The sequence below is a fragment of the Serinus canaria genome, chromosome 2, assembly GCF_022539315.1.
Source record: "Serinus canaria isolate serCan28SL12 chromosome 2, serCan2020, whole genome shotgun sequence".
Lineage (NCBI taxonomy): Eukaryota > Metazoa > Chordata > Aves > Passeriformes > Fringillidae > Serinus > Serinus canaria.
Genome location: NC_066315.1, coordinates 13,371,293 through 13,397,894, shown reverse-complemented (window position 1 = coordinate 13,397,894; position 26,602 = coordinate 13,371,293). Strand labels below are relative to the sequence as shown.

Below are 26,602 nucleotides of genomic sequence, written 5' to 3'. Positions count from 1 at the left end.
TTTTTTTTTCTTGCCTTCTTCTATCTTACATATCAATAAAACTTTTAAAACTAATTTTGATTACAGTTAAAATGAAAGCTAATAAGTGCAGTATTGGAATGTCTGAAGAACTTCCATGAGATGAGCTTGAGAGGGAAAAGGTGTACTTATTGCTATCTTTCATGATCTAAATGTAAGGGGACATTTGTAGAGAGACCTATGTATCATGTAATGTCAAATCATTTAATTTGCTCTTGAAATGTGTCTAGTTAGTTGGGAGAGACTGCTGTGTAAGGGAAAGCTAATCCTGGTAAGTGATATAAAACTAAAAATCCTGGATACCAACTCTGTATTTCACCCTGTGGAAAGTTATATCTGTGATTTGCTTCTAGAAGAGCAAATAAATATAGCTGTGGCCATAAGAACTGCTCTGGGCTGTCACTTGGCTGACTGGTCAGGCATAACTGTACAGAAACGAGCATTATTTACCACAGGGGGTTTCTTTTGTTGATGAACTCTCTCTGCCTCCCTTGAAAACTGAGAGCAGAGCAGAGCCTGGAACAGAGTCACCATGTAATTGGAACTTGCTGAGAAATGTCGTGCCCCTCGTTTGCTTGAAATGGTAGGCAGAGAATGCCATAGCTCCAGGGTAGCAAAGATCACATCCAAGTTTTTCCAGCAATCTGGCCAAACCTGAAGGAATTATGTTTCCAGCCAATTGGCTCTTGAAAGCTTTCCAAATTGCAACTTTCTTTTCTTTTAATAATCCGTGTTAAAGTGTACTGGAACGTGATCACAGACATTTGTTCTTGCAAGAATACTGCGTGCAGCTGAGAGGCATCTTCATTTGTGGTAGGTTAGTTGCTGTTTAGATTAGACTTGAAGTATTGTAAAAAGTTACTGCTGGATCTTGTGGTGTGATACTGCTGAATTTTTGTGCTGTGACTGTGTGGTGTTTGAATGACACGAGCTGAAATTTCTAGTAATGGATCTCAGATCTTGGAAGATTTAGTGTAAAAGCAGGTGCAGTTACTGTTACTAGCCAGTGAAATCAGCCTATACAATTCAGTCTTGTTTTGGCTTGAAAGTTTTGAAAATCTCTGAATAGAAAGCACCCCAGTGCTTTATTTATTTATCCCAGTGAATTATTTTAGTCATTATTTAGTGTTTGGTGCATTCCACATTTTGGAGACACTGATGTACAGAAATCTCAAATGGGAACTTTACTGCTACATTTAGTCATAGGGCTTTCCAAATGTAAAGGTGTATCATATCTCTTTTGCATAAACGATGGTGCTTTACAATCTAAGAATATGGATAATAATGGTGAGAGATAGCCTTTTTCAATCTTGTTTCTTTGCTCTCTGATCTAGTTAATCTTTGTTTTTAGTTTCATTTGACTAGAGACAGTTGAGGGAGATCCTCTTAGCTGAAGTGTCCTTTTAACTCTTACCAACTCCTCAGGGAATGCTAATAACAATAATATTTAAGGGAGTATTTTCATTATTGTACTCATGGCTAATTGCTGTTAATAGAGGAGAGCAGCCCACTAGAGTAAGAAAGTAGCAGAAAGGCATGAGGTGAAATGAGACTTCTGGAATTTATTTCAGCATTTTTTTCTAGGTTCAGTGTTGTGGAAGCTTATCTCCCTGTCTGTGCCTAGAGAATACAGTTTCTGTTTCTCTTCCCAGAGATGGCATCAGCTTGTTCCTAAGGGCTGGTACAGTGAGAGTAGGAGCACCAACCTCACACTTTTCTGCCAGCTGGACAAATTACCCCTCAGGTGCTGCTGGTGCAGAGGTGGGGCATGGGCTGGGGAGTCAGAGCTGTGCTGGTTCCCACCCACATCAGGGCACAAGGAAAGCTCTGCCTTTGTCATCCCTGTGAATGCTGTCCCCTTAGCTCAGGTCACCTGTGCTTCCCTTTCCCTTTGCTCCTGTGGTGATTGTTTCTCTTCTGTTCTGACATGCTTCCTTCCTGGAAGAGTGTGGGGCTTAGATATTACTCATGGCTTGCACTCTTGTAATTGCTCAGTAAGAGCCTCTGTGGCATTTTTGTTGTTTTCCACCCACTGCAGGCAGTCACTGTCGTGTCAGGCTGTGGGTGGAGAAAAGATGGCAAAGAAGTAATTTGTGTAGTGTCTGGTCAGCTCAATTTTCTCTGCAGCATGCCCTGGACAGGTCTGTTCTTACCTCAAGTCCCTTTAAATGATTTTTAAAAAAAAAAATCTTAGAGGATGAAGAACCATGGATTAATTCAGTTTTGAAGCATATGGGAAGTCATAAATATGAGACACTATCTCGTTCCTAAATGGTAGTGGTGGCTGTGCAGTGGCAGTGATAGCCTCTGGTCCCAGGGGCAGAGGGAAAGAAGGAGAGAACTTCACCAGGTTATTTCAGAATTGAGACTAAAACCAGTGGTTTACTCAGCTTAGACTTTATTCTGTTAACAAATCAGCATCAGAGCTTTGATGGTGCAAACTTACCTGACTTTCACTGCTCAAAGGGAAGGAAATAACATTTTATTTTTCTAGCAGAATAAACACATTTTCAGACCTGCTCCCTGTGCTGCAGCCCACGTGTGCTGTTAGAAAAGCAGCGACTGTGTTGGTTTTTCCTGTCTGTGTCACGCAGAAGCTTTGATGTGTATTGCTCAGAAGTTAGCTGCTACAGCACCCATCCTTCATTCTCTTGTCATGCCCTCTCCTATCACAGTAAGACTCATGAGGTGAAGAAGCAGTTGGGTTTTTTGTTGAAGTTTTGCCAGGGAAGATTTAGTCTCATCCTTTACTCTTTATATCTTGTATAATATATTCTCACGACAAGTTTGAAAATGTACCTCTTTCTGAAGAGTTGCAGCAGAGCTTGGTGCAGTTTTAGAAAGTTTACAGATGTGCCACTGGGATTTGCTGAGCTTTTGTGCTTAATAATTTAAATATTGCTATTTCTGAAGATTTTATAGACCTTAGGCTTGAGGCCCCTGGGATCATCTGATCTGACCTGCATATGAATCATAAGCAAGTAACTTGCATAAGTTATTCTTAAATTGAGCCCAAATACTCATGCTGGACTAAAGCCCAAAGATGTTTGGCTGAAGCAATCTTCTCAAAAAGGAAAACATCAAGAGAAGTTGAGTGCATGTTCCTTGGGTGTGGAGCTTCACTGCCTAATTGTCATCAGGGTCACGATTAAGATCTTTCTTTCTGCTTTCATTTTCCATTGTTTTTGTTATATTTTGTGCTAGATTGGAGAGAGCTTTCAGTAGTTATCAAGTTTTATGTGAAAAGAAGACACCTTATAGTTTTCCTTTTTCTTCAGCTACAGTATCAACACTCTCAATTGAAGGCATTTTCAGCAGTCTGTCATTTTTGTAGCGCACCTCTACACTCATCTAAATTTTATTCTTACTCTTTGCTCTTTAAAAAGTGCAGGCTGAGGCTATGTTCACTTTTTTTTTTGGTCTCAGTAATGCTTTTTAAGATCTCGTTTTGAGTTTTAAAATCTAGCCTGGGCTTTAGCCCAAGTCTGAAGCCAAACTGTTTTACAGTTCTCTTCTTTATATGGCCATATTTGAATGCAGCTGCTGTAGCTTTGGGAATTTCTCTTTAGGAGTTTCTCATAGTGTACAGGGTGAATCTTGTTGGGGTCTTCTGGTGATTGTCTTTAACTTCAGCACAGTTATGTGCCAAATTAAATTATAGGCACAATCTACTCTTTTTTTTTTTTCTCAGAGTGATTTTATTTTGATGTGATGCATCAAAATTGCCATTATAAAAATTGTTAATATGGCTGCTGCTAAGCAAATAAGAGAATGCAATCTTAAGTATATTTGCCTGCATTTGTAACTGTTTTTGTCTAAATCCTCCAAAATTGTGTGAATTCTGTTAGACACATGATCTCTTATTTGAAGTGTGTGTGAGTCTTTGCTTGCCTAACCAAAAATTAGGTTTCATTTAAATATGCAACTGTCAGCCAATTTATAGATATGTGCCTGTGTACATGTATTTAAAGACACAAACCTTTGGTTCCTAATCTTTAGAAGATAAAAGCCCTGAAATTTTCATGGGGTGCCAGACTGTTGAAGTGTTTAAAGGATCTGGATTATATTTTGCATAATTTAACAGTCTTTTAGTAATGGAAAAAAAAAAACCAACCAAAACAATATCTGTATCTGGAAAAGATATAGAAAAACATTTTGAATTCTGTTTAACAGACAACAAAGCTACAGTGAAAGATTTGGACTATCTATGAGACCATGGCTTTTTGTATTTTGGAGTGCTGGATAACTGTTGGACGAAGTACCCACTGTTATTCTTTCATTTGAAGGCTATGATGAGTTGCAGAGCAGACTGTTAGTAATGAAGAACATTTTTGTGCATGTTTTGAGACTTAAAATTCTGGCTCTCATTTTTCTCTCTTCTGAATAATAGACTATTGCTTGTGTGAGTTTAAATCTCTTCTTTATCTTTGTTTCATAACAAAATGGGTACACCTTTCCTATTATGGCTGGTTTTCATGGTACTTTTCAAATACTAAAGAAAGTACTAGTAATAACACAAAAGCAGTATGGATATCCTATTTTCTTTAGGATGGAGTTAACCTTTTTATGGATAATGCCCTTAGGTGATGAGTTACTAGCTTTAGATATTTGTGTATCATTTGATCTTTCTTCTGTAATGTGTTTTGTAGTGACAAATCTGTCAGGATTTGTTGTCATATTCAAAAAGACATTTGTTTTAAAGTTGTACAATGAATTAAGACATTGAAGAACCACCAGAGACTGAAATCTTACCTGTTGTGTATCATCCATTCTAATACTCCAGTGTGCCAGCAGTAGTGGTCTGGAGTGATGTGATGCCACAAGTGGGATGCCTGGATTTGCCTAACCCTTTTTCCTGGAGGAAATGGGATTGGCTCAGTTACAGGTGCACCCCAACCAGTGCTTCTGCCTGCAAGACCTGTGCTGTTCATCAGAGGGGTGTGTGGAGCCATCCCCTCTCAGCAGCATCTGTCCCCTTCTGCTGTGTTGTGCTGGGTAAAACAGGCTTTGCCTTTGCCCATAGCCATGTTCTCCTCCTCTGAGTTTTGTGCAGGCAGTTTGAGAAGGACAGATGGATGTGTTTGGTCGTTGCTGTTGCTGGGGAGGATGTGAGAGAAGGGTTGTGGAGAGAGGAGGATGTGTGCTGCTCTGTGGGGTTCAGTGGTGGGAAGGAGCCGCAGTTGCTCCCTGGCTGTGGACCATTGGCTCTGCCAAGATAATTAAAAATCCCTGGACTGTTCTCTGCAGCTGCTGAGATGGGGTTGTGCAGGTCTTCTTTCAGCTCCTGTCAGAAGAATAACCGTTTATTTAAGAGACAGTGCTTTTTGGTAGTTCTTGCTTTTTTCGGGCAGACTTTTAAGTCCTCTGTTGGTTTATTGCTTCTGCAATGTAGCACCTTGTAACACAGGCATCTTTGGGAGATGTGACTTGACTGTAAGATGTGGCAATTGGTTTTCCTTTCTTTTCAGCCCTGCAAACAAACTGTGAGCCTGTACCAAGTTGTTATTTTTGCTCAAGCAGATAATTTTCTAGGCTTGAAGGAAAGAAGTGCTTTTCCGGTTTTCTGTGTTTTGCAAGCTGGATTCAGTTTTGTGTTCCTGGTCCTATTTTATTGATTGAATTTGCACTTCTGTACTTCGAAATGGTTGCAGGAAAAAAAACAAACCTGTAGTGCTTTAAAAAAGAAAGGGCTTTTTTTTTTTTTGGTGATGTATTGTGCTGATGAAAGATGAAGAGGTTGACAAAAGATAATGTATTTTGCATTTTTAAGTGCTGATTAGTCTTCAAGTAAGGAAAAACATCTTGAATTCAGCTTGAATTCAACCATCCTGAAATGGAAAACAGTCTGTACCAGCATTGTCTGTGTCAATGGGTGGTTATTTTTTTTTTGTTCTCTATGTCTAAATAAGATGAATAGAGTAACATGAAAACATTCTAGTTCATAGTCTTTTGAAGTCAGAACTCCTAACATAAGATGACATTCTTAGGCTATTCTCCAAACTTGTCTGTGATTTCTGGGACAATCAAAATAGCTTTCCCTTGAAATCCCTAGATTCTCTTTCTTTTGTAGCATGGATGATAATGATAATAGTAATAAGAAGACCATTTGCAACTGAGAAGTTGCACTTCTGCATTTCTCAGGTCTTCCTTGAAGAAAGAAGATTAGGTGTTTTCCAGAAGTTGTGCTCAGGTTTCCAGCAGCATGTCATGCTGTTCATCTCATGGGCTACAGAATGCAGGGAGGTGAAAAGTAAAGCAAGAGAGCATAAAATGGAAAAATACAAGTAGAAGGTACATTTGTAAAGAGGTGTGTGGTGAGGAGAAAAATGCAGGGAAGTGGAAGACTTAGTAAATTATTAAATAGGAGGGCAAGGAGAGCAGACAAAGGAAAAGCTACAGGGAAAGCTGTAGATAGAAGAACTTGACCCTGGGGCAAAATGACTTTATTTTCCTAAGACCTGGGGCTTAATTTCCAATTTTACTGAGCTTTCACAAGGATATGAAAGGGGAATGAGAGAATTGTAGAAATGCTGGGATAATCACAGAAGATAAAAATATCAGTGCTTCTATGTAATCTCACATAAATGCCTGCTTAAAATGCAAGAGAATGTGCATTTGGAGATGGAGACAATGTAAGAGTTGAGGTTGAGAAAGCTACCCTGGGAGAGCAAGGAAATGCTAAAAAAATTCTGTACTATTTTAGTAGCATGTTTTCCAGTGGATACAGGCCTGTAAGCTTTAGCACATGGGTAGTAGAGTGGAATTTGGGGACAAATAAATTCAATGGATTTTAATGTTAATAAGGAAAATAACTCATAGAAGTTTGTGTAATGGATGATAGATTTGAATTTGTAACTGGTAAATATCTTTTAGGACTGGTTTGGGTTTGTTGGGGGGTTTTGACTTTTTTGTAGTTGTGGGGGTTTTTGTTTTTTTTTTTAAAGTTGTTACAACATAGAGTGTTAATTTGTGGAAGTGCCATGTTTTTCTAATCTTGACCATATAAAACACTCTGGCCTAGATTTTACTTGTTTACATTCAGTATAAATGACTACTTTTTTAAAATCATGTCTAATCTTGGAAACCTGTCTATATGTAGAGGGTTGTGCATTTGTTTGTAATACTTAATTCTTCAATAATTGCATATAACAAGCTGTGTTCCTGTGCCAAGCTATGGCTTTGGGGCATGGTGGGAATAAAGGGATGGGAAATTCCTGACTTCTTATGTACCAGCTTCTCAAGCTGCTTTATCTGTTTTAATCCAAAAGCAGCCCTTAGAACTGAAGTCTAATCCCAAAGCTGTGTTGATATAAATGATTTGTGTGCCAAAAAGAACCACTTGTGCAAAGAAGGATAAAAAAGTGGGCCTCAAGATGGATTCTGTTTTACAGTAGCTGCTTAAGTATGTAAACTTGGTGTTACTAAAAAGAATGAGAAAATCTGTGTCTGCCATTGAATAATCATAAATGGGTTTTGTGCTGTTCTTTCTTTCCAGATTTGAACATGGAATTCAACCCATCAGATCATCCACGGGCCAGTACAATATTTCTCAGTAAATCACAAACAGATGGTAGGTTACTGAATTTATTACAGTAGTTATCTCTAAACCCTCTGTTAGAACGCATGTGATAGTCCTTTAATATGTAATGGCCCCCTCTCCCCCAAAAAGAGGCATTTAAAGGCATCCTCTTAGAGTTTTAAGTAGTCACACCTATAGGTAATTGTCTTGTCAGATCAGTAGTACAAATATGGATAAAGCTTAATATAATTATATTTTTAAATAACTCCTGTCCTACCCAGTCATTCTGTCTTCTCCTCTCATTATGGATTTTATATAATCATGTTTGTCTGGAGTTCAGTTTTTTTTAATACCTAGACAGAATGATCTCTAAAATTAATATTGGTTAAACAAGCCTCCTGATAAGAGTTAGTAGAATGGAAGCCATTTACTGTGGCTCTTTTGTTCCCTGTTGGACATGTATGATATGTTGGTTTAGAAATAAATGAATAATGGATACAAAACACATTATTTTCTAGCAGGACTTTCAAAGCAGCTCCTGCATTTGAATTCTGACTGTTCAGCATGAATTCTTTGTCCTCCTTTCTGCTGCCTTTAAATGCTGCTTTTGATTTACATAGTAAATTGCAGTGTCAAACACATCACTTGAAAAATAATGTAGTTTTCACTTATAGTATATGTTTTGTTAGTTTTTGAGAATGACTAGAACAAAGAGGATATACATTTAGACCCTAATTGAAGAGTTGATTATGTGAGTACCTCCTTTGACCTTGAGACTCTCCTTCTGAATTCAGCCCTGGTTCTTTCAATGCCTCATTATTTGGGTTTGGATGCCATTTACCATACTGATCTGGTTTGGTAGTCTGGCAAATGAATATGGTAATATTTCCATAGTTGTATTATGAGGATTGATGTCTGTTTTATAGTGAATTTGCTGTGTTTTGAAACTGTCTAATCCCATATGGATGTTACTTGTTTCTTGTTACAGCTTGTTGAAAGAAAGGACAAAATAAACCCAAGTTCAACAACTAAAATTTTGACCTGACCAGATGATTATTCTTACTTGTAATAAGAACAGTTAATTTATGGCAATATGGAGTTAATTTTAAGCATTTTAAAAAATCTTTATATCCATGTTAGAGTTGGTCTATGAAACTTTGTTCTAGTTTAAGTAATGTGAAGAACATATTTTTGAGTAGGAACAATGGATTTAGTGAAATGTTATAGAAGTGTTATCAATGGGAGTGTAAGATCTGTTCAGCTGTCCTTGATACATTGGAAAAAATACAAAGGCTATTTTGTTTGCAGAATCCTTTTATTTTTATACAAACATTTATCTACTGATGTGTTGCCAAGAACCATTGTGTTCTGGTGGGACAGCTCCCAGTACCAAGCCTTTTGCTTGGCTGTACTTTGGGCCCCTTGTTGAACCAAGTGAGCTGCAGGAGTTACCACACTGTTCAAGGGTGCTGCCTAACCAAAATGTAATAACGTGCTTGTTAAGAGGAAAATAGAGGGATTTTTTTTTAGGGTATGTAGGGTTGTAATCTGACAGGTTGCTGTGGAATCTAGGGGACCCCCAAGACTTCTTCAGATGATGCAGAAGAGGAGAGCTGAGCTGCTGTGTTGAAAACAGCTGACTCGGGCAAATAACTGCTCCGTTACTTGAATAGTATTGGGCTGGTAAACCTTCCTGTTGACTCTAAGCTAAAATATTTCTATAGATAAGACATTTAAAATGCACATTATACCCAGGGAGTCAAGTGGCATCAGGATTCAGGGTTGCATCCAGGATCTGGCTCTGTCTGTGAGCTTACATCTCACGGTTTTACAGTGGGAAATGGCCAAGTCCATCACTAGGTGCTAGAGTGACTTGGCAGTGTTTCCTTCAGACAGTTCCATGTTTGGCTTTCTTGTAGCCCTGGGCTCTTTGAGCCTCACTGGTAGTCTAATAGCATTCTCCTGGCAAAGCTGTGCTTGACCTGCTTGTGATCAACATGTGAGCAAAGAGCAACAAATAGAATGAGACAGGATGTGGCAGCTGGGTTTATTATGTGGTCTCAAATTGTCTTTGTGGTGTGAAGCCCGGATGCCATGCTAAGCATATAAATTGTCCTGCCCCTCTTAGTCACTAGTCTGAATGAATCCTTAATTACCTGAGCATTCAATGAATCTGGAAAAGTTAAAGTCACAATAAGTATTAATTTGATTCCTAGCTGGATGAGCTTTTCTAGATGTTTCCATCACTTTTGGGGATTTTCTGGGTACTGAATCATACGTGCAGAATTCTTCCTATTTAGGGAGCTGGTACAGAATATTGCCTGTTATGTTTTTAACTTCTCTGAGTGCTTTATGCAAGTTCTCCCTAATCTGCTGAGCTTGTCCAGTGAGCTGTGGGTGACTGAAAACCCATTATTTAGTGGGTTTTATTATTTAGCACTATTTAGTGTGTGGGTGTGATGAACCCAGGGTTTCCAAATAGCACTTTAACAATGGAACTGTCTTTTCTTCATGGCAGCAAGAAGGCAATGTTTGCTCCTCCAGGGTGCTGGCAATGGTGTTTCCTGTCAGTGGGTTCCAGCTGCACCCCTCTCCTAACTTAGATTGGGCTTTACACATTCCATGCACTGGCTAAATTTTTCAGTATTAGGGCAACAATAGGCTTCAGACAAAAAGATTTTCCAATTGTATTTATATAGGCAGATAGAAGTGGAGTAAGCTGCTTTTAGTCTTTAATGTTAGCTGGGACCAGTCTTCTCAATTTAAACAAAAATAGATGAATTACCAATAATGGTTGGTAATTCCAACTTCCAAAACACAAGATGTTCTTATAATTGTAATCCTCAAGAATTTTTTTTTTGATCTTGATATGATTGCCATTAAAATAAGTCTATAGAAATGGCACACTAAGAGTTTTTATTACAGCACAATGAAAAATAAATATATACATGCATGTACACACAGATGCCTCTGTGTGTATTTCCTCACTCCCTTTTAATTTCAGGATACTTTCCTCCTATTGCAAAAGCTTAACAATAACAGTTGAAAGTTTTTGCAGCAACAGGAATAGGTCATCAACTGCAGAATGAGCAAAACTGACAAAATTTGGCACCATCTCAGGCTCCACTTAAAGAGTACAACTTTGAAGTTTTATATTGTTTCAAAAAAAGTAGAAGTTGAATTTTTTAAACTGACTCCAAATCTGTTCGTGTTCATGTCATCAAAACCCGATGCCTGAAACCCAAAATCCTGGAGTTGCAGTTAGGAGTTTGTGCTGCAAAATGCTGCTTCATTCTAACATGATGGTCTGCCTGCTGCAGACCATACTGAGTTGTGTGAGCAGCAAAGCATTTTTAAACTGACTGAAGGCAAGTGATGGAATTACCTCTTTACAGTCATTTTGCCTTGTGCAATAATTGGCTTCCTCTTGTTTAAAATGGGGATTGTGATTACAAAAGAGAATGTTTGTGACAGAATGGGTTTCTGCTCTGCCTGACTCCCCACTGGCATGTGTTCTGGAGAGTTGAGCCTTACACTATGGCAGAGTGAGCCAGACACACAGAAAGAAGCAGCTGCCTTACTGTAATGCCTCACCTGAGAGGGCAGGCTAACTGAATTTCTCTTATAGGGGAAGGTAGGGAAAGGAGGTCAGCATGGTGCTTGCAAAGATGTGCACAAGAAGTGCTTGAGCAGGCAAAAGGGAAGGGTTTGTATAAATATGTAAACATACTCTTCTGGAGACTGGAAATAGCAAATGGGTTTGGGCTGTGAGTGACATTCTTGCTTTGGATAGTAGAGGAATGTACCTTCATGGGGAATTGAATAAGGGATACAAATACAGAAGAAAAAAACTAAGGGGAAAGGTCAGTAAAATGCACTTTGGAGTATATGTGCCAGCTGTCTTTGTAGGATTTGAAGAACTTCAAATGAGGTATAATTGTTTGTGATTAAAACTGTTAAATACTTAACTGTGTTCAAAATTTCAGTTAATAGGTGTTAACTTAGAGTTAAGCACTATATTAGGTTTGCACACAGCTTATCAGAATTGTTTACTGCCTGTACATTGCAATCTGTGATACCAGACAAATACTTTGGCTGTTCTTAGAAGTACCTATCATCATTTTGTTGTTCCCCTTTAGATGTCTTATGTGTTTTGCTGGTGATAAATGCAGTGTGTGGAACTTAACTGTAGTGCAATGTTTTAGCAGGATTTCAAGCAGTTTAACAATTTACTAGATCATCAGAATTTTTCTGCTGTACCTGTTTAATTCTGTTTCTTATACAATGTCCGTAATTGTGGATTTGAGCATATTCTAAGTGACATGGCTAACATCTGTCATGTGTGATTCTCCTTTCTGCTCCCTGGGAGGAAAATTATGTAAGGATTTTTCCAAGTTTTTTCTTATTTTTTTATTTTCATTTTATGTCTGCATTAAACACAATTATTTCACAGTATTCACACATACAGGCTTGTTTATGTGAGATTGCTTGCTTATAATAAATCACAGATAATGGCTTCTCATCCAACAGGGAATGGACAGGCTATCCCACCATTGTGAACACTCTTATTTTGCTAAATGCATTGGTTTGCATAGCTTTCAAATCACGATGCACCAAAGTGCATTTAATCACCTACAGCATGAAACCATCATTATTTTAATCCTGAAGTTTGATTTATGTGGTAGTTGCCTCCAGAGCTGTATCTTAAATGCTGTGGTATTTTCACTGGAACAGAGCTCTGCAGGCTCTCTATGGGGTGAGTTAATTGGGGAAGTGCTTTAAAAAAAATGAAATAGAGTATGTCTAATCAATTGTAATAAGCGTTTTCCTGACAATTAAGACTTTATACATCTCCTTTTTGTTGCTATTTACTTTCTGACTGTTTTGGCTAATTGTGGCTTTGACTTGCAACCATTGCTTGTGGTGACTGGTTCATGCTCACCAAGGAAATAGATTTTCATTGTTACATCCAACATGAGTAATAGTTTCAGGCTTGTGCCTGATCATTATAGAGGGCACTGGTGTAATCCATACGGTTTCAAGGCTTCTCTGTGGGAGTCAGTGCACAGTAAGCTGTGATGAGGATTTGCTAACTCCTGTGGTGTAGCTGTTTAGGTGCTTTCATACCTGCAAAGTAGTGTAGGCCACTTTGCAGCAAGGTACCTTGGATGAAGGCACTGGTGGCTCAGGAGTACCCACACAGAGAACTGGGGAGGAATGGCCAAGCCACTGCTACCTTGGACTACAGCTTACTGCATATTGGCTTGCCCATGTGGGCCAGCACCTGGTCAAGTATCCAAATGGATGAGAATTTTAACCCATCACCACACTAGTGAGCATAAATGCCTTTATGCATACAGATATATGTTAATTTTGTGTTTGCTCTATAAATATACTTGGTTAGTGCAAAAGCAATTTTAATGTTGCACATAGATAGCCTCCTGTTCTTTTTATTATAAATGGTATATAAGAAGCTCAATTGGGAAAAATAGTCATGTAATATTTCTATCATATTTTGTGTTTTTGCAGTGAGAGAAAAACGCAAGAGTCTCTATATAAACCACGTAAGTGAAAATGCCTCGCTCTGCAGCTTTCTCCTTGTTGTCTATATTACAAATGAGAGTTATCACACGTGATTTCTGCATTGCTGAGAGGGTGCTGATGCTTCACATGTTTGTTCTGCATCAGAATCCTGAAGTGTAGGCCTTGACTATTGAGTTAGTGGAACAAATATGTTTAAGACAGTATTACCAACCAGTGTGTGTAGGTAACTGGTATCTGGGAGAAAGAGCTACACACATTGGTATGATTTTTAAAATTACTAGAGAAGCTCTTGAAACTTTAGATTACATTTGTATGCAAGTTTGCATTGGCAGGGAACTACAGCATTGGATATTTACACAGTTGTTCTGAAGTGTTGATGCAAGGTAAATGTGAATTGACATGTGCTACATGCTGAGTACGAAGATGGGGGGTTGATATGCTTATGTACCCTGGGCATTTTTCAATTCAGTTCTCTTCTGTTTGAATCAAATTCTCAGTGAAGCTGAGAGCAAATACCCTGTAGCCTGCTTTGGATACAGGATCAGGTTCTTTACCTCAGTTAGCATTGTTTGTACTGCTGAAGCACCTGGAACCAGTGTGGTTCCAAGCGTGTGAAGCCTTGTGCTGAAATATGTGGAGTCATGGCTCAGTAAAATTGAGAAGGGAAAGAACTAATTTTCTACCAAATGCTGTTTGCCTTTAAGGTGAATGGGGAGAAGCTCTCAAGTTTTTCTCTATTTCATTTTTATGACACTACAGCTGCTGAAACAAACAGATGTGGTTTATACCCACTTCATCTCTTTGTGCTGAAGTGGACACTTGTCTAGCTCCAGATAAACTGGATTGGGGCACAAATGCAGTGGATTCAGCTGAATGCTAAAGTGGGGCTCCTAATTGTGATTCACTCCAGGGCTCACACCTGCAGAAAGGCAGGGAGCCACGAGGGCAGGAATGAACTGCTGTGTGGGGTGAGAGGGCAGGACTGCTTCACTTGTTGATGGAACTGGTTGGTGCTGAGTATTTCTGAAACTACTGCATGGCTTTTAAAGCAAGCTGAGACTTTCAGTTTTCTAAGAGTTAAGATTCTGAGAAGTCATGGGATACTGTGAGGCTTACAAAACCCTTAAAGTTGCCCTCACTAGGTTAGCAGATGTTCTTCGTCCTCATCTTGTATTCCCCTATAAAACATTCCCATTGTTTAGAGTGCATGTGAGGGTAGTTTGCAGAGCAGTTGTCTTGTTGTAAAATTACTTGGAAAGCCAATGTACTGGGGTCCTGTAAACTTTATAATGTGTACTCAGTACCAACCATTTCATATGTAAAAATTGTGTTGTGAGTTCTGATCCCTCCAGTAGATTAACAAAGATGACTATTACAATGCTTCTGGAAGCACCCTAGTGCAAACTCTGGTTAAAGTGTTTTTAGGCTAGGGTGGACATACCGCAAAAAAGAGAAGGACTGAGGATTTGTGTTGGGAGCTCAGTGTAGCAGCATAAGCAGTTGATGTGCTAAGTGCTGTACCTCTTCTTAATTTGTTTTGTTTTTTCCCCCAAGTACTATTCAAAATATTGGCTGAGGTTGCAGTAGTGTAAACTTCCCTCAGTGGGTTACTGCTACCTTAAGTCTTTGTACTTATAAAGTACTTCTGAATTACAAAGCTAAAAATAACCTTTATGAGGCTGAAGTCCTTCCCATGTCTGTGTCTTTACAGGTCAGTTAAACTTTTTAGGCAATACTCCTAGATAAAAACTGTACTTTCAAACATGTCTTGTAATATTTTAAGTTGTTTCTTCAGCACACCTGTAAGTATTCATTCAGCACCTCCTAAATCTTCAGTCTTCTCCCAAACCTGATCTACAAACTGGGTGATCATTTTTGAAGGGGTAGCTGTGACTTGTAACTGGAAACTGTGTTTAGATTTTCAGACTGCAGTGAACCATAGTGGTTTTTCTAGATCACCTTGTTGGAAGAAATTGAAGGAATTATTTGGATTTAACAGTTGTATGTGACAAATGATGGGTTTTATTTACATGGTACAATGGTTTATGATATACTCTATAGATTGATCAATTCTTTTCCACTGTTTCTCAGTGTGTGCTAACAGGAGCTGTTGCTACTCATCTGTTTCCCCATTGATATGAAGTGCTGTGGCCCCACATCTTCTCTGGAGGAAACATTCCAGAGGACATAAATTCTGTAGTGTTATTGTTTTGTCTTTTTTTAAAGAACTCCTCACCATAATGCAGCACTCTTCTCTTTTGTGGTTTTTCCATGATGTCATCTTTTTTTGTTGTTGTTTTTCATGCTTATTCTCCTTTTGTGATAAATAACCAAGATGAGCAACAAAATATTTTTATCTTTTTGTGCAATATCTGCATAACTGTTTATTTTGCAGGCAGAGTTGAATTTCTCCCAAGTGATATGGGGGGTTGGTTAGAAACAGAAGTGTCAAGAAAAGCTGGGTGTTTTTTTTTTTTAAACTGCTTGCCAAATTCTGTGTAGTAATGGATGAGAATAGTAATTTATACAAATGTAGTTATGAAATATTACTTATGAAAAAATATTACTATTGGCTCTTCCTCATTTAAAAATACACTTTCTTGGCATGATCACACCATTGTTCTTTTCCTTTCTCACTTGCTTTTGTTTGCAGGATATTTTATTTGCCTGAATAGTTTCCTGTGATCCCCCAACACAAATGGTGGGCTCCTGCTTTGATTTGTTACACTTTGTCAAGAGCTGACAGTTGCCATGTTTCAGATTCACCTTGTCAGTAGGTGTGATGGAAGAATCCAGCAGCTGCTCTTTTTTTGGGGGAAGGGGAGAAAATGAAAGGAGGGAGTGACAGAGTGCTATGGAGGAGCTGCCATCTCAGCCTTCCCACAGAGCCCAAGGAGACACATGACAGGTTGGGAAGGATGCTGGAAGTTCCCTACCTCCAATGTACCTGACCTGGTTGCTTTCTTCAAGCCTGTTTTAATTCCTAGGCAGCTGCAGCAGACTCTGCTTCTCTTTCCATTGCACTGGCAGTCACTGTTTTTTGTTATTTTATGGGGTTTTTATGCTGCCTTGGTGTGCACATGTCTTTTAATCTGCTTAGTCAAGCTGCTGAGAGGGATAAAGATGCAGACTGAGATAGGGGCGTTTCCTCTCTCAGAGAAGAGAGATTGCATCAGGGTCTCTGCCTGTACAAGGAAAGCAAACAGGAAGACAGACATGTTTTGTGGTTTTAGAGGAGGTGGTGGAGAAAGAGTGAGTCTTTTATTATTGTTGCAGTAGGTAGTTCTTTTTACTATGTTTTTTGTAGAGGAAAGGAGCAGGGTGAGGGGAGAAAAAAGGTTGTTTTTTCTATCAAGTTTTTCTAAAAATTTTCCCTTTCAGACAAGGAGAAAATGCTCTGTTAGCCCAAGTAATTACTTCTCTTCTGGGCAAGATACACAAAAAATGAATCTATGAGCAGTAATACCCCTTAAAAATAAAGGATATTTTTCACATATATTTCTGTATTTCTGAAGAAAGATAAAGGGTAGGAAAAGGGAAAGAAAATAAAAGGAAATCATGTCTCACCTTTTGCATATTTTTTTTTCTGGAGACTCTTTACCAGCCTTTAGCAACAGCATCCTTTCATCATTGTCCTTTTTAGGGATCTGGACATGACTTCCACTGTCTGCTATCTGGCAACTGGATGTTGAATTCCAGCAAACTAATCCTGGTTTTATCATTCCAAGTGGAAAATCTAACATCTATGTCTAGACCAGATTTTTTTTTTTTTTTTTTTTTATCATTCTGGGGAAAAGTTACCGGGCAGCACTCATGTCACAACCCTGGTCTTTATAAGTGACCCAGTGGTGATACCCACCAGGGGAAGCTTCTCCCCAGACAGAGTGCTGGGGACTTGCAGAGAACAGTTGGGTCTTTTGCTGTACGTGTTGAGGCAAGAACAATCTCTATGAACCTTTTTGCATGCTTGGAATGATGTATGGGACTTACTCCCATGTAGCTCCCAAGTTTTCTTGTCAGATTGAATAAAGATGCTGTTCTGGTTCGCTGTTGTAAAACTACTGGATTATCAGTCACTACATGTGACTGATAATCAAACACTCTCAACTGGTGATTAATGAGTAAATAAGATACATGCTGGAATGGGAACATAGTCTGAAAAGGAGTTTAATCTGTGAAAGCAATGCACAGCATAAAACGTGAAATGTTGTTTTCAAGTGGACTGCCTGAGGCTGGCTGTTGTAAAGGCTTATAATTGCTGTCCAAATTCCTTAAGATATTATAATTGACATTCCTTACTGGAAGAGAAGAACAAAATAAACTGAAAGATAGATTAGAGGCTTCTGAGGTGCTCTTGAAGTTCACCTAGAGATTGCTTAACGTGGCCTTTGCTCCTCTCCATTGCACAATCACAAAAAAGCAGGTCTAGAGGGGGCCTTTATAGGCCACCTGGTCCATTTTGCAGATTCCCTACACTGATGCCATTCCTAATAAATGCAGCTTAAGATTCTTTCCAGGCATCTAGTAAGTTAAAATTAACAGGTTTTCTTTAATGGCTTACCTAAATTTGCTGTTTGAAATGTGTTTTTCTAAAGTCTTCTAGTTAGCTTCTTTTCCTGTCTTCTGGGGTGAAGAATTTTACCTCTCTTGTCAGCCTCAAGGCACGAGGTTATATGAAGTGATGAACTTTTTAATGGGGAGAAACAAAAGCTAACTTGTGAGTTAGAATGAGAACATGCAGGACAGCTCTTTTACAAGGGGCTATGTAATACTTGCTTTGCTGGAAATGTTATAAAGTCCCTCTGGTGAAATTGCACAACAGCAGCAATTACACGCTTTGTAAATATAAGCCTTTGAGCTGATTTTAACAGTCAAAGAAATATTTAATCTTTCATGTTTGTGAAGGAGGGTGCTTTAGCAGTGGTTAAATAGGGCCTGCATGTGCTGCTGAGGAGTTTACTGGTGGTTGCTGAGCCCCTCAGGAGCTCAGTGGTCTGCTGACATCATTTTCTATAGTTGACATCAGTAAGGACGAGCTTTGAGAGCCAAAAACTTGCAAGTACAGATCTAGTCTAAGCTAGGCTAGTTTTGGACACTATCAAACATCGGTGAAACATCAGCTGAGGGCAAAGTTGAATCATGAGGAACAAGGGGTATTACTTAAGAGTAGTTGCACTGGATTTTTTTTTTTTAAGTTGGAGTTGTTGGCGGAGGAAGATGAACATAAAATGGTGCAGTTTCTTATTATTTTTGTTCTGGTGAATGCACCAAAGGTAGACAATTTTACTGTATTGGCATTATGCAAGATGAAAAAAGTGCAGAGCTTTGCAGAGCCATGCAGAGAATTGTGTTGCATGGTTTGCTTGATTTGGGAAGCAATTTGTTGACCTGTAAAATCATGTTTCTTCTGTGAAAAATGTTGTCAAGACAAAATCGTGTCCTGAAGCAACAGAAGATCCTCAAGATAGGAACCTCCCTTTTCCAAGTCAGAAGCAGTCCTGGTATTTTTGCTTGCTCTTGTAATTTGGCTTTATGTGCACTTTTATGTGCCAGTTTTGCCTTTTAGCATCTTGGCCAGCCTCTACTGCCTGGAAGCTAATGGGCAAGTCTGCACAGAGGGGTGCAAGCAAGCCTAAGTTTTTCCAGGGGGGAAAATATTATTTAATAGGACTTTTTAAAATCATGCACTAACTTACACCTGGTTTGCAGGAAGCAGAGACACTACTGTCATTATGTAGTACAGAAGCTCCAAATTATCTTTTAATGGGCAAGTGCAAAAGAACACTGGAAAAGGCTGAAGCTGCTTTGCCAAACTGGAAGCTGACTGGCTGAGGGCCAGTGCTGGTACAAAAGCTGTATAACTCCATTAGGGGAGTGTTGTGCCCAAACAAATGGATCCTGCTGAGCATCAGGGCAGAGAGCCACCCTAGTGCTGCTCAAGAGGCCAGAGCTGGCCCTTCAGGTCACTTCTGAGTGTGGGTTTTGGGCCATGTGCACCATCCATCAGATGTTTCTACACAAAACCCCTCTGAAGGGCCTATTTAACAAAAGAAATAGTAACATTTGTTCTTTGCCCACAAATTTAGATTTAATTTCTAAGTGATGATTCCTGAGAGGAATTACCTTTTTAGTAATTTAGTAGTACATTCTCATTGTGAAAAACTTAGGAATTCTTTATTATCCCTTTCAAAGCAGGTGCCTAGATGCAATTCTGCAGTGTTTGTATGATTTTGATGGCAAACAAGCCATTAAATTTCTGATAACACATTTTTATATAAGCTTCAAGTAAAAACCTGTAGTTCAAACATCTTAAAACACACAGGATTTGGAAAATTGGGAAGTGTCAGGATGAAGCTGGAAGAAAATAAAGTGGGGATATTTACTTAGTACTTTCTGTGCAAGGAAAAAAATAACTCCTAGTCTCAAGAGCTAGGAACACCTGCATTGTTGGAAACTGAACCTTGATCTCTTAGGACTTTTTCTGTAACACATTCAAAGACTTATCAAGTTATAAAGCAGAGTTTTCTGTTCTATATTTTTTTCCAGTTAAGAAAGAAATTCCACAAAACAGCTATTTTGTGTTCATTGTGAATAATGAATGTCAGCATTTCTTAGTGGATGTCTTTGGTTCAAATGAGAAAAACAGCAACTGCTTCTGGAGTAAAGAGCTACAAATCTTCTCCACCAAATGTTAGAAGATTGGTCCAGAATTCATCTCAAGAGCTTGTTCAGTATGGTTTCTTCTCTAGAAGCAGAAGCCTGTGTCTAAGCTATTCCTGGCCTGTGTTTCTTTTATCTCTTCTTTACAACTTTCAGTGATGGAGATTCTATCACTGCTCAAGTCATTTAAGCTATCCCTGCTAGTAGAAAAATGTGGTGGCTTAAGAGGTGATGGCCAAAACACCTCTCACACTTTCATGTACAATCTTAATTTTCCATAGCTTAATATAAGCCTGCTCTTTCTTATCCCATCTACAAGGGTCACGGAGAACAACATCCTCTTCTTTGAACCTTCCTTCAACATGACTTTTAGGCCATTAATTTTGCTTTGTTCCTGGAGAAAACCTTTCCAGCCTGCCAGCTCTCCCTTGTAAATTAGGTTATTCAAATCTCTGACTGATGTTGCTTTTCTGTCCTCCAGACTCTCTGAAATAAATTTATTATTCTTGAAATACAGTGTCCAAACCTGGACATAAAATTCCAGCCGAGCAGAGTGAATGGGTGCTCTACTCTGTTGTATACAGGTTTTTATCTGCCATGTTTTCCTTGGTTTGTCCTTTGGGAATTTTATGTGAGATGAAGTTGGAAGTCTTGCTGAGGTTGAGAGGTGTGATATCTAGGGAATCTCAGTTTGGCTACAAATAGTAGCAATAGTAGAAATAGAACTGCAGATACTGAAAATATATGTAAAGTGAGTCCCACTTCATATCAGTGAGGTGCTTTGAATTAGTAAATATTTGTAATAGCAGAGGTTGCCAAGGCTTCACGTGTGTCCTATGCTCATTTTTGCATATGAAGATTTACAAAAGGAGGTGTACCAGTCTGTCCTTTTCCCTGTGCCAGCCTTATGGTGGGATAGAACCACAGAAGGATCTCATTAGATGATTTGGCTAATTTCTCCAAAAGCTCTGTAGTCGTTCTCAGCTCTTTTTTTTTCTTAATTAGAGCCTCTTTGATTTGTTTAAATGGTGGTCATCCATCACAGCTGACCACCATTTTTGTGGTCAGCTGTGATGGATTTCAAATACAAAGGTGTTAAGCTCCTGTACAATGTTGGTCATGGATCTATCCCATTGAAATGGTCACAGAAGGGAGTTTGTCCATAGGACAGTGCTGGCTGATGCTCAGTAACCTCTTTTGACCTTTGCAAGGATGGAGAAAGTTCCTGTGCAGCATTTTATGGGGGCTCAGAAGCTGGGAATGCTGACCTGCTGACAGGTCAGTTACTCACATGGTGCAGATATGTGTAACTTACCCAAGGGTGTAGCTTTATAGTTGGCATCATTCTTCTGACTGGCAGAGGTGCTCCTTCCTGCCAAGTTGTTGTGAACAGGATGTGAGGTATGAGACACCACACATTTTCCTGAGGTGTGAAAAGTTCCAAGCCTAACAAAGTGTGAGGTGGGCTGAAAATCCAAGAAGAATTCTGTGATGTGGTAGTTTCAGAAATAAGGTGCATTGCTCTAATTATTGACCTATGTCAAATGTTAGAGTGCTGTTTACATAGGAAAATTTAAATCTGATAGTGGTGTTGCTACAGTTACCTTCTGTTTTTTAATTGTGCTTGCCTTGAAGGAATCTGGTATATTTATCTTAAATTTTATCTAAACACTTGACACTTAGTATGCAGAAAGAAAACTTTCCACGTGTTGTTTTTTTTAATAACAACGCTGAGATGTGTGCACATCTCCCCTTTTTTCCCCAGCCACTAGAGTCTCATTTTTATTGTTTTTAAGTAGCTTTGCCTTTATCATGCCTGGGGAAGGTACTCAACAGACTAATACAGATACTTAAATTCAGCTGTGGTAGAATAAGAGCTATGAATCACCAGTCCCCTAGTGATTCTCTCTGTGTGCATCAATGCTAGATAATAAATTTTATGGCATTAATATTCACAGTATTTCTAGTTTTTCTTGCCTAACATACAATAGCTTGGAAGGTAGATGGATTGTTAGCTTTCAAAGTATTACAAAGTACCTTTCTAAAGTACTGAAGGATTTTTGAAAAGGAGTGTTTTTCATTTTCTTGGTAAACTTTTTCACTTCCAAGAAAAGCAGTTCAGCCAACAATTTTATTGGTCAAGTAAAGGACCTTGATAGAATTAGTTGGTAAGTTCTCAGATAATTTGAACATAATGTTTCTACACTTGTGGCAGCTTCAGAAAATGCTGGGGGTTTTTTCAATTCACATGAGACTGTGTGGTTTTTCACTCCTAGCTGTGAAATGCAGAAATACAACTTAGGTGTGTGTAGGTTTTACCAGGAGTCAGTCTGTCTGTGTAGTGAATGCTGCCTATGGAAAGTGGAGCATTGGTGAGCTGATGGATGCTGGCACTTGTAATAAAATCTGTTTTGGAAAGTAGGCAGGGGAAGATGTGCTGAGGTAGGAGTCACAGGACTGTATCCTGGATACTCAGTTGCTCTGAGCTGGTAAATACCTCTGAATTCTGCTGATGGGATTGACATCGGTCCTTCCACCGAAACACTGTGAGCTACATTAATTGTAAGATGAATTAAAATTTCCATGTTGATATGCCAACTTAATTTTAAACCTCTTCTGTTGTGAGTTAAATGTGTAATTTGATCTTCACTTTTCTGACATAGGTTCTTGGTCAAGTTATTTGCTAGTGTAGATGGAATAGGTGACGATAGAAGCTAAGAGGATTAAGGACTGTGAGAGCTATTAGCTGATGTGATTGAAACTGTTCTCTTTAGCCTGGTGGAGTCCTGGCTACCCCAAAGAGCTGATGGAGAAGCTCTCTCAGCAAAAAATGTTTAGAAATAGAGTTCTCAAATGCCAGTTTTTTTGGCTTAATTTTCCAGTGTTTTTCTATGGTAGTTCAGGAAAAGGATTGAAATATATTGAAAACCTTTTCTGTTAAGATATGGGGTTGTTTTATATGCTTATACTCTTTTCTTCTGTTCTTTGATCAGTTTTGTTCCTTTCTGATAACAATCTATTATTGATAAATTATTTTTGATGAATTCTCCTTATTAATTTTGTAGTTCTACTGTAAAGACCTCTTTCCCTTACTTCATTCTCTTAAGAGATTTTTTTAGGGTTTTAAATTTTTTTTTTCTGCAAGCACGGTTTTATATCTGTTGCTAAACTGGTCTTCACTGCTAACACAATTTCTTTTTCACTCTTCCATTTACTCTTTGGAATGAAGACAAAAATATAGGTCTTATTCATATTTGCTTTCCAAGTGTATGTATTTGAGTAAGCTTGCAGAAAAATTTTTGCATGGTTTTGGGGAAGGAGGGACACTGGGGATTTGGGACTTGAAAGCATTAGCAAGTCTCAGGCAGGGATTTTTGTGAGTTTTGCACTGTTTGTTATTTCTCAACTTTCTGAACTGCTTCCAAGTGTGATCACTTTACTGTGTGCATCATTGTGAGATTTTTTAAATTCTTGCATTTCCCCCCAAAAATGCTTTGGTATTACATAATTGCCATTGTTCTTTTGCATGTTTTTCATAGCATCCTCCTGGGCAGTTGAGAAGGAAGTACAGTTCCTGCTCCACTATTTTCCTGGATGACAGCACGGTCAGTCAACCAAACCTCAAGTATACCATCAAATGGTGAGTTTTACAATTTATTTATTTTTGCTAGCACTTACATTTAATGTGTGTGTTTATGTATCTGTATTTCTGAACCACTACTAAGCAAGCTTCAAAGCTTTTAGTTTTTGAAGTAATAAATTTATTTCATCAGTCATTCTCCAGATTTAACTGGGTGGTGATGTCTCAGATGAGCGTTTTAAATTTCACTGCTGCCTTTTTACTTTTGGAGAGAAATGAAGTTGATATTTCTAGAGTATTGTTTTTTACATTTTGTACAGTAAGGGGAAACTAGAGACCAAATTCTAAGGCATTTTGTGCTCTTTGTTAATGGTTGCTGATAGCCTCTCTTGAGTTGGCTGTAGGTTGCTTACCTTGGTGTGCACAAATGCAAAAATTTATTAAGACAGTATCTCTGCTGCAGAGGTGTTACATGAGAGACAAATCTGTTTAGACTAACACATCCAAAGGAGGTTGTAATGTTGGTTACTAAGACAGTCCTTAATTTTTATGTTAAAGGAAAAAGAGGGGAAAGGAGAAAGGTTTTGTAGTTAAACTGATGCCTGATCCCTCATCAGCTCTTTCTGCCTGGAATATAGTCTTGCTTTTCTTCAGGTTTCTGTCACTAGCAACTTAAAATTAGTTCTGATTAACACTTGAAAAAGATTTTTCTTTTCTGAAGTATTTGGGGTTTTTTTCTACCTTGAATCTCATACTCTTCTGCTCTAAAATCCTTTGTATGCAGAATAAGTTCAGCCTTTTGGGTGGGTTTTGGGTCTGTTTTTGCATTACAGCTGCCATGGCTCGTGGGAAGAAAAGATGGAGTTAGGTGCAGCAGCCAAGAAGCATTTTCAGGACACAGAAGGATGAGCTGATAGTGGGGAAAAGGGTGGTGTGTCTGGGAGAGACTCAGGTGCATGGTGGGGGCAGAGTTGAGGGGAGCAGAAGAGCTGGAAGAGCCCATGCTGGGATGGGGCAGGGTCGTGCAGGGCTCAGGCCAGGCTGCCAGCATGGGAAGGATTGGGAGCTGCAAGGGCTCAGAGGGCTTGAAAAGGGTCTACAGAGGGTGAGAAACTCAACTCTGGCACAACGTCTCTGCATCTTCTGTCCAGCTGCACATTTGGCAGGTTGAAGGGTGAGGAGATAGTAGGATTATTGCTTTTGTAGGACAACTTCATCTTTTTCCCCCCACCTTTCAGTCTCTGCAGGAAATTAACTATTGCATATAGATAAATCTAAGAGGGAGGCATTTTGCTCATCTCTTCTAGGTCATGTTATGCACTGGTGTGTTTAAAATATTACTGTATCCACTGCAGCATCTGCAGCAGTCAGAGTGGCTGGGGTAGGGTGATGGAAAGCTCCATAATTATCATTTCTGCACTCTTAGTGCCAGCTGAACCAGTATATGAAAGGTAGAATGAAACTTGGATGAGTTGCTCTCTTGCAGCCCTGAGAGACTTCAGATTCTGATACAGATTTCTAAATAGTAAATATTTTCTAAACTTAATTTGATGCTTTGTTACAAATGCAACCATATGGGCACCAAGCAGAGCTGTGCATCTTGCATCTGCTTTCATTAAGTGAACTGGAGCTGTGTGTTCCTGGGGGCATAATTTAAAATTAAATTTTAGGATTAATTCATTTTGTGAATATCTTTCTGTCAATTCAAATTCTTTCATAAATGTGGATTTTTCTTGTACTGAGTAACAGCTGTGGTCTTTAAATGTCTGTGGTACACCCTATCTCTTGAGTCCTTAAATATGTGTTTGTAGAAAAAAGCCAAATTTAAAAAGCATGTGTGATCTAAAAACTTCTAATACAGGTAGGTAAAAGCTCATAAAAATTTAGCAAAATATGTTTTCTTTTAACAGAGAAAAATATTTTCTACTACATGGCTGTTCAAAAAAAATCCCAATCTAACGTGAAATAGTATAAAATTCTGCTAGAGTTTTAGCTGAAACATTTTCTTTTCCTAACATGCAGTATCTCAGTTTTCATGTAGAAATTCTGAAATAAAATCAGAGAGCAACCAATTGACCCTTAAAAGGTGTTTTAGGGAAAAGGGGGGAATTTTGCATCAGTGTAAGACATAAACATCTTACAATGAATCACTGATGAAACAAACTGTCTACAAAGAGAATCACTGAATTCCCTCCTCCATCCTCTTTTCCCTTTAGCTTAGATTGGTTTTATGCTGCTGCAATAGGTAGAGAGAGTGCTGGCTTGACTTCATTCTTCAGTAAAAATATATTGTGAGTAAAGCATGAGCTGGGATTGGAAACTGTAGGATAATCATAAGAATCCATGCTTTAATTTTGTTCCATCTCATGAGAACAAAATGAGATCAGTTAGTTGTGTATGTAATCAAAATCTTAACTTTCTGTGAATATAAGGACACTTCTTGTCTGTGTGCAGAATATAAACAGGGGTGTGTGGTTGAGAGTAGGGGAAATGCATAATGCAATTAGTTATTCAGGGAGTTGTCTTTCCTGAGTTAAAATAAGTAACTTGATGCTATAAAAGTGTAGGAGCTTTTTTGAGTGGTATTGCTGTTTGAGCAGCTATATAAAGACAGACAGAAGATATGGATTTAAATATGCTATCATAAGCCAGTGGTGATTAAAACATTTTGTGTTAACCTGGCAGCAAAACTATAGAGGATGTCCAATGGCTGTGGTGCTTTGTCTTCAGCCTTGGAAGTCAGTAGGGGCTTAACCATTGGGTTTAGTGGAGTAGGGCATTAAATGGAAAGTATCTGCAACTTGATACATGAAATAAGAAGATAATATGAATATGATGGTAATATGAAGTCAGTTACTAAATTACTAGTAAAAAGGATGTAGTTGGAGTGTACAAAACAAATATTATAAAATTGTCTGTTTAAGCAGTTTTCCTGATATCTAAGAGTGAGCAAAAGAAAATGGGCTGTTGACAATATACTGTTTGTTATGCTTTGTGCTAGGTTTTGAATTTGCATGCAATATGACAGAAAATATAATATGGCAGTCCTGAGATATTAACTCTATATTTTTCTTTACAGTGTAGCTCTTGCAATATATTACCACATCAAAAACAGGTATGTGAATAGTGGAAGCTTGTACTGAAAATATCTTTTATTGAAACTAGTGAACTGCTCAAACCGTAAAAATCCATGCTTGGTTTCTTTCAAAATGTTTTTGGGTACTCATTTCCTTAACTTACAGGCTAGCAATAAGAAACACACTCATTTTATATATATATTA

General features: G+C 38.5%; 1 protein-coding gene across 3 annotated transcripts in view; it reads left to right on the top strand.

Moving 5' to 3' along the window:
* The window catches only part of CCNY (cyclin Y), a 118,516-nt gene that overhangs the window by 64,719 nt on the left and 27,195 nt on the right, over window positions 1-26,602 (top strand). For 2 of the 3 annotated variants that reach the window (XM_050970840.1, XM_050970841.1), the window contains 4 exons: window positions 7,514-7,588; window positions 13,067-13,101; window positions 23,281-23,381; window positions 26,401-26,436. In XM_050970840.1, the coding sequence (XP_050826797.1) occupies window positions 7,514-7,588; window positions 13,067-13,101; window positions 23,281-23,381; window positions 26,401-26,436 (247 nt within the window). The remainder of the gene's footprint in view (window positions 1-7,513; window positions 7,589-13,066; window positions 13,102-23,280; window positions 23,382-26,400; window positions 26,437-26,602) is intronic. The other variant, XM_050970842.1, reaches the window with a different exon arrangement.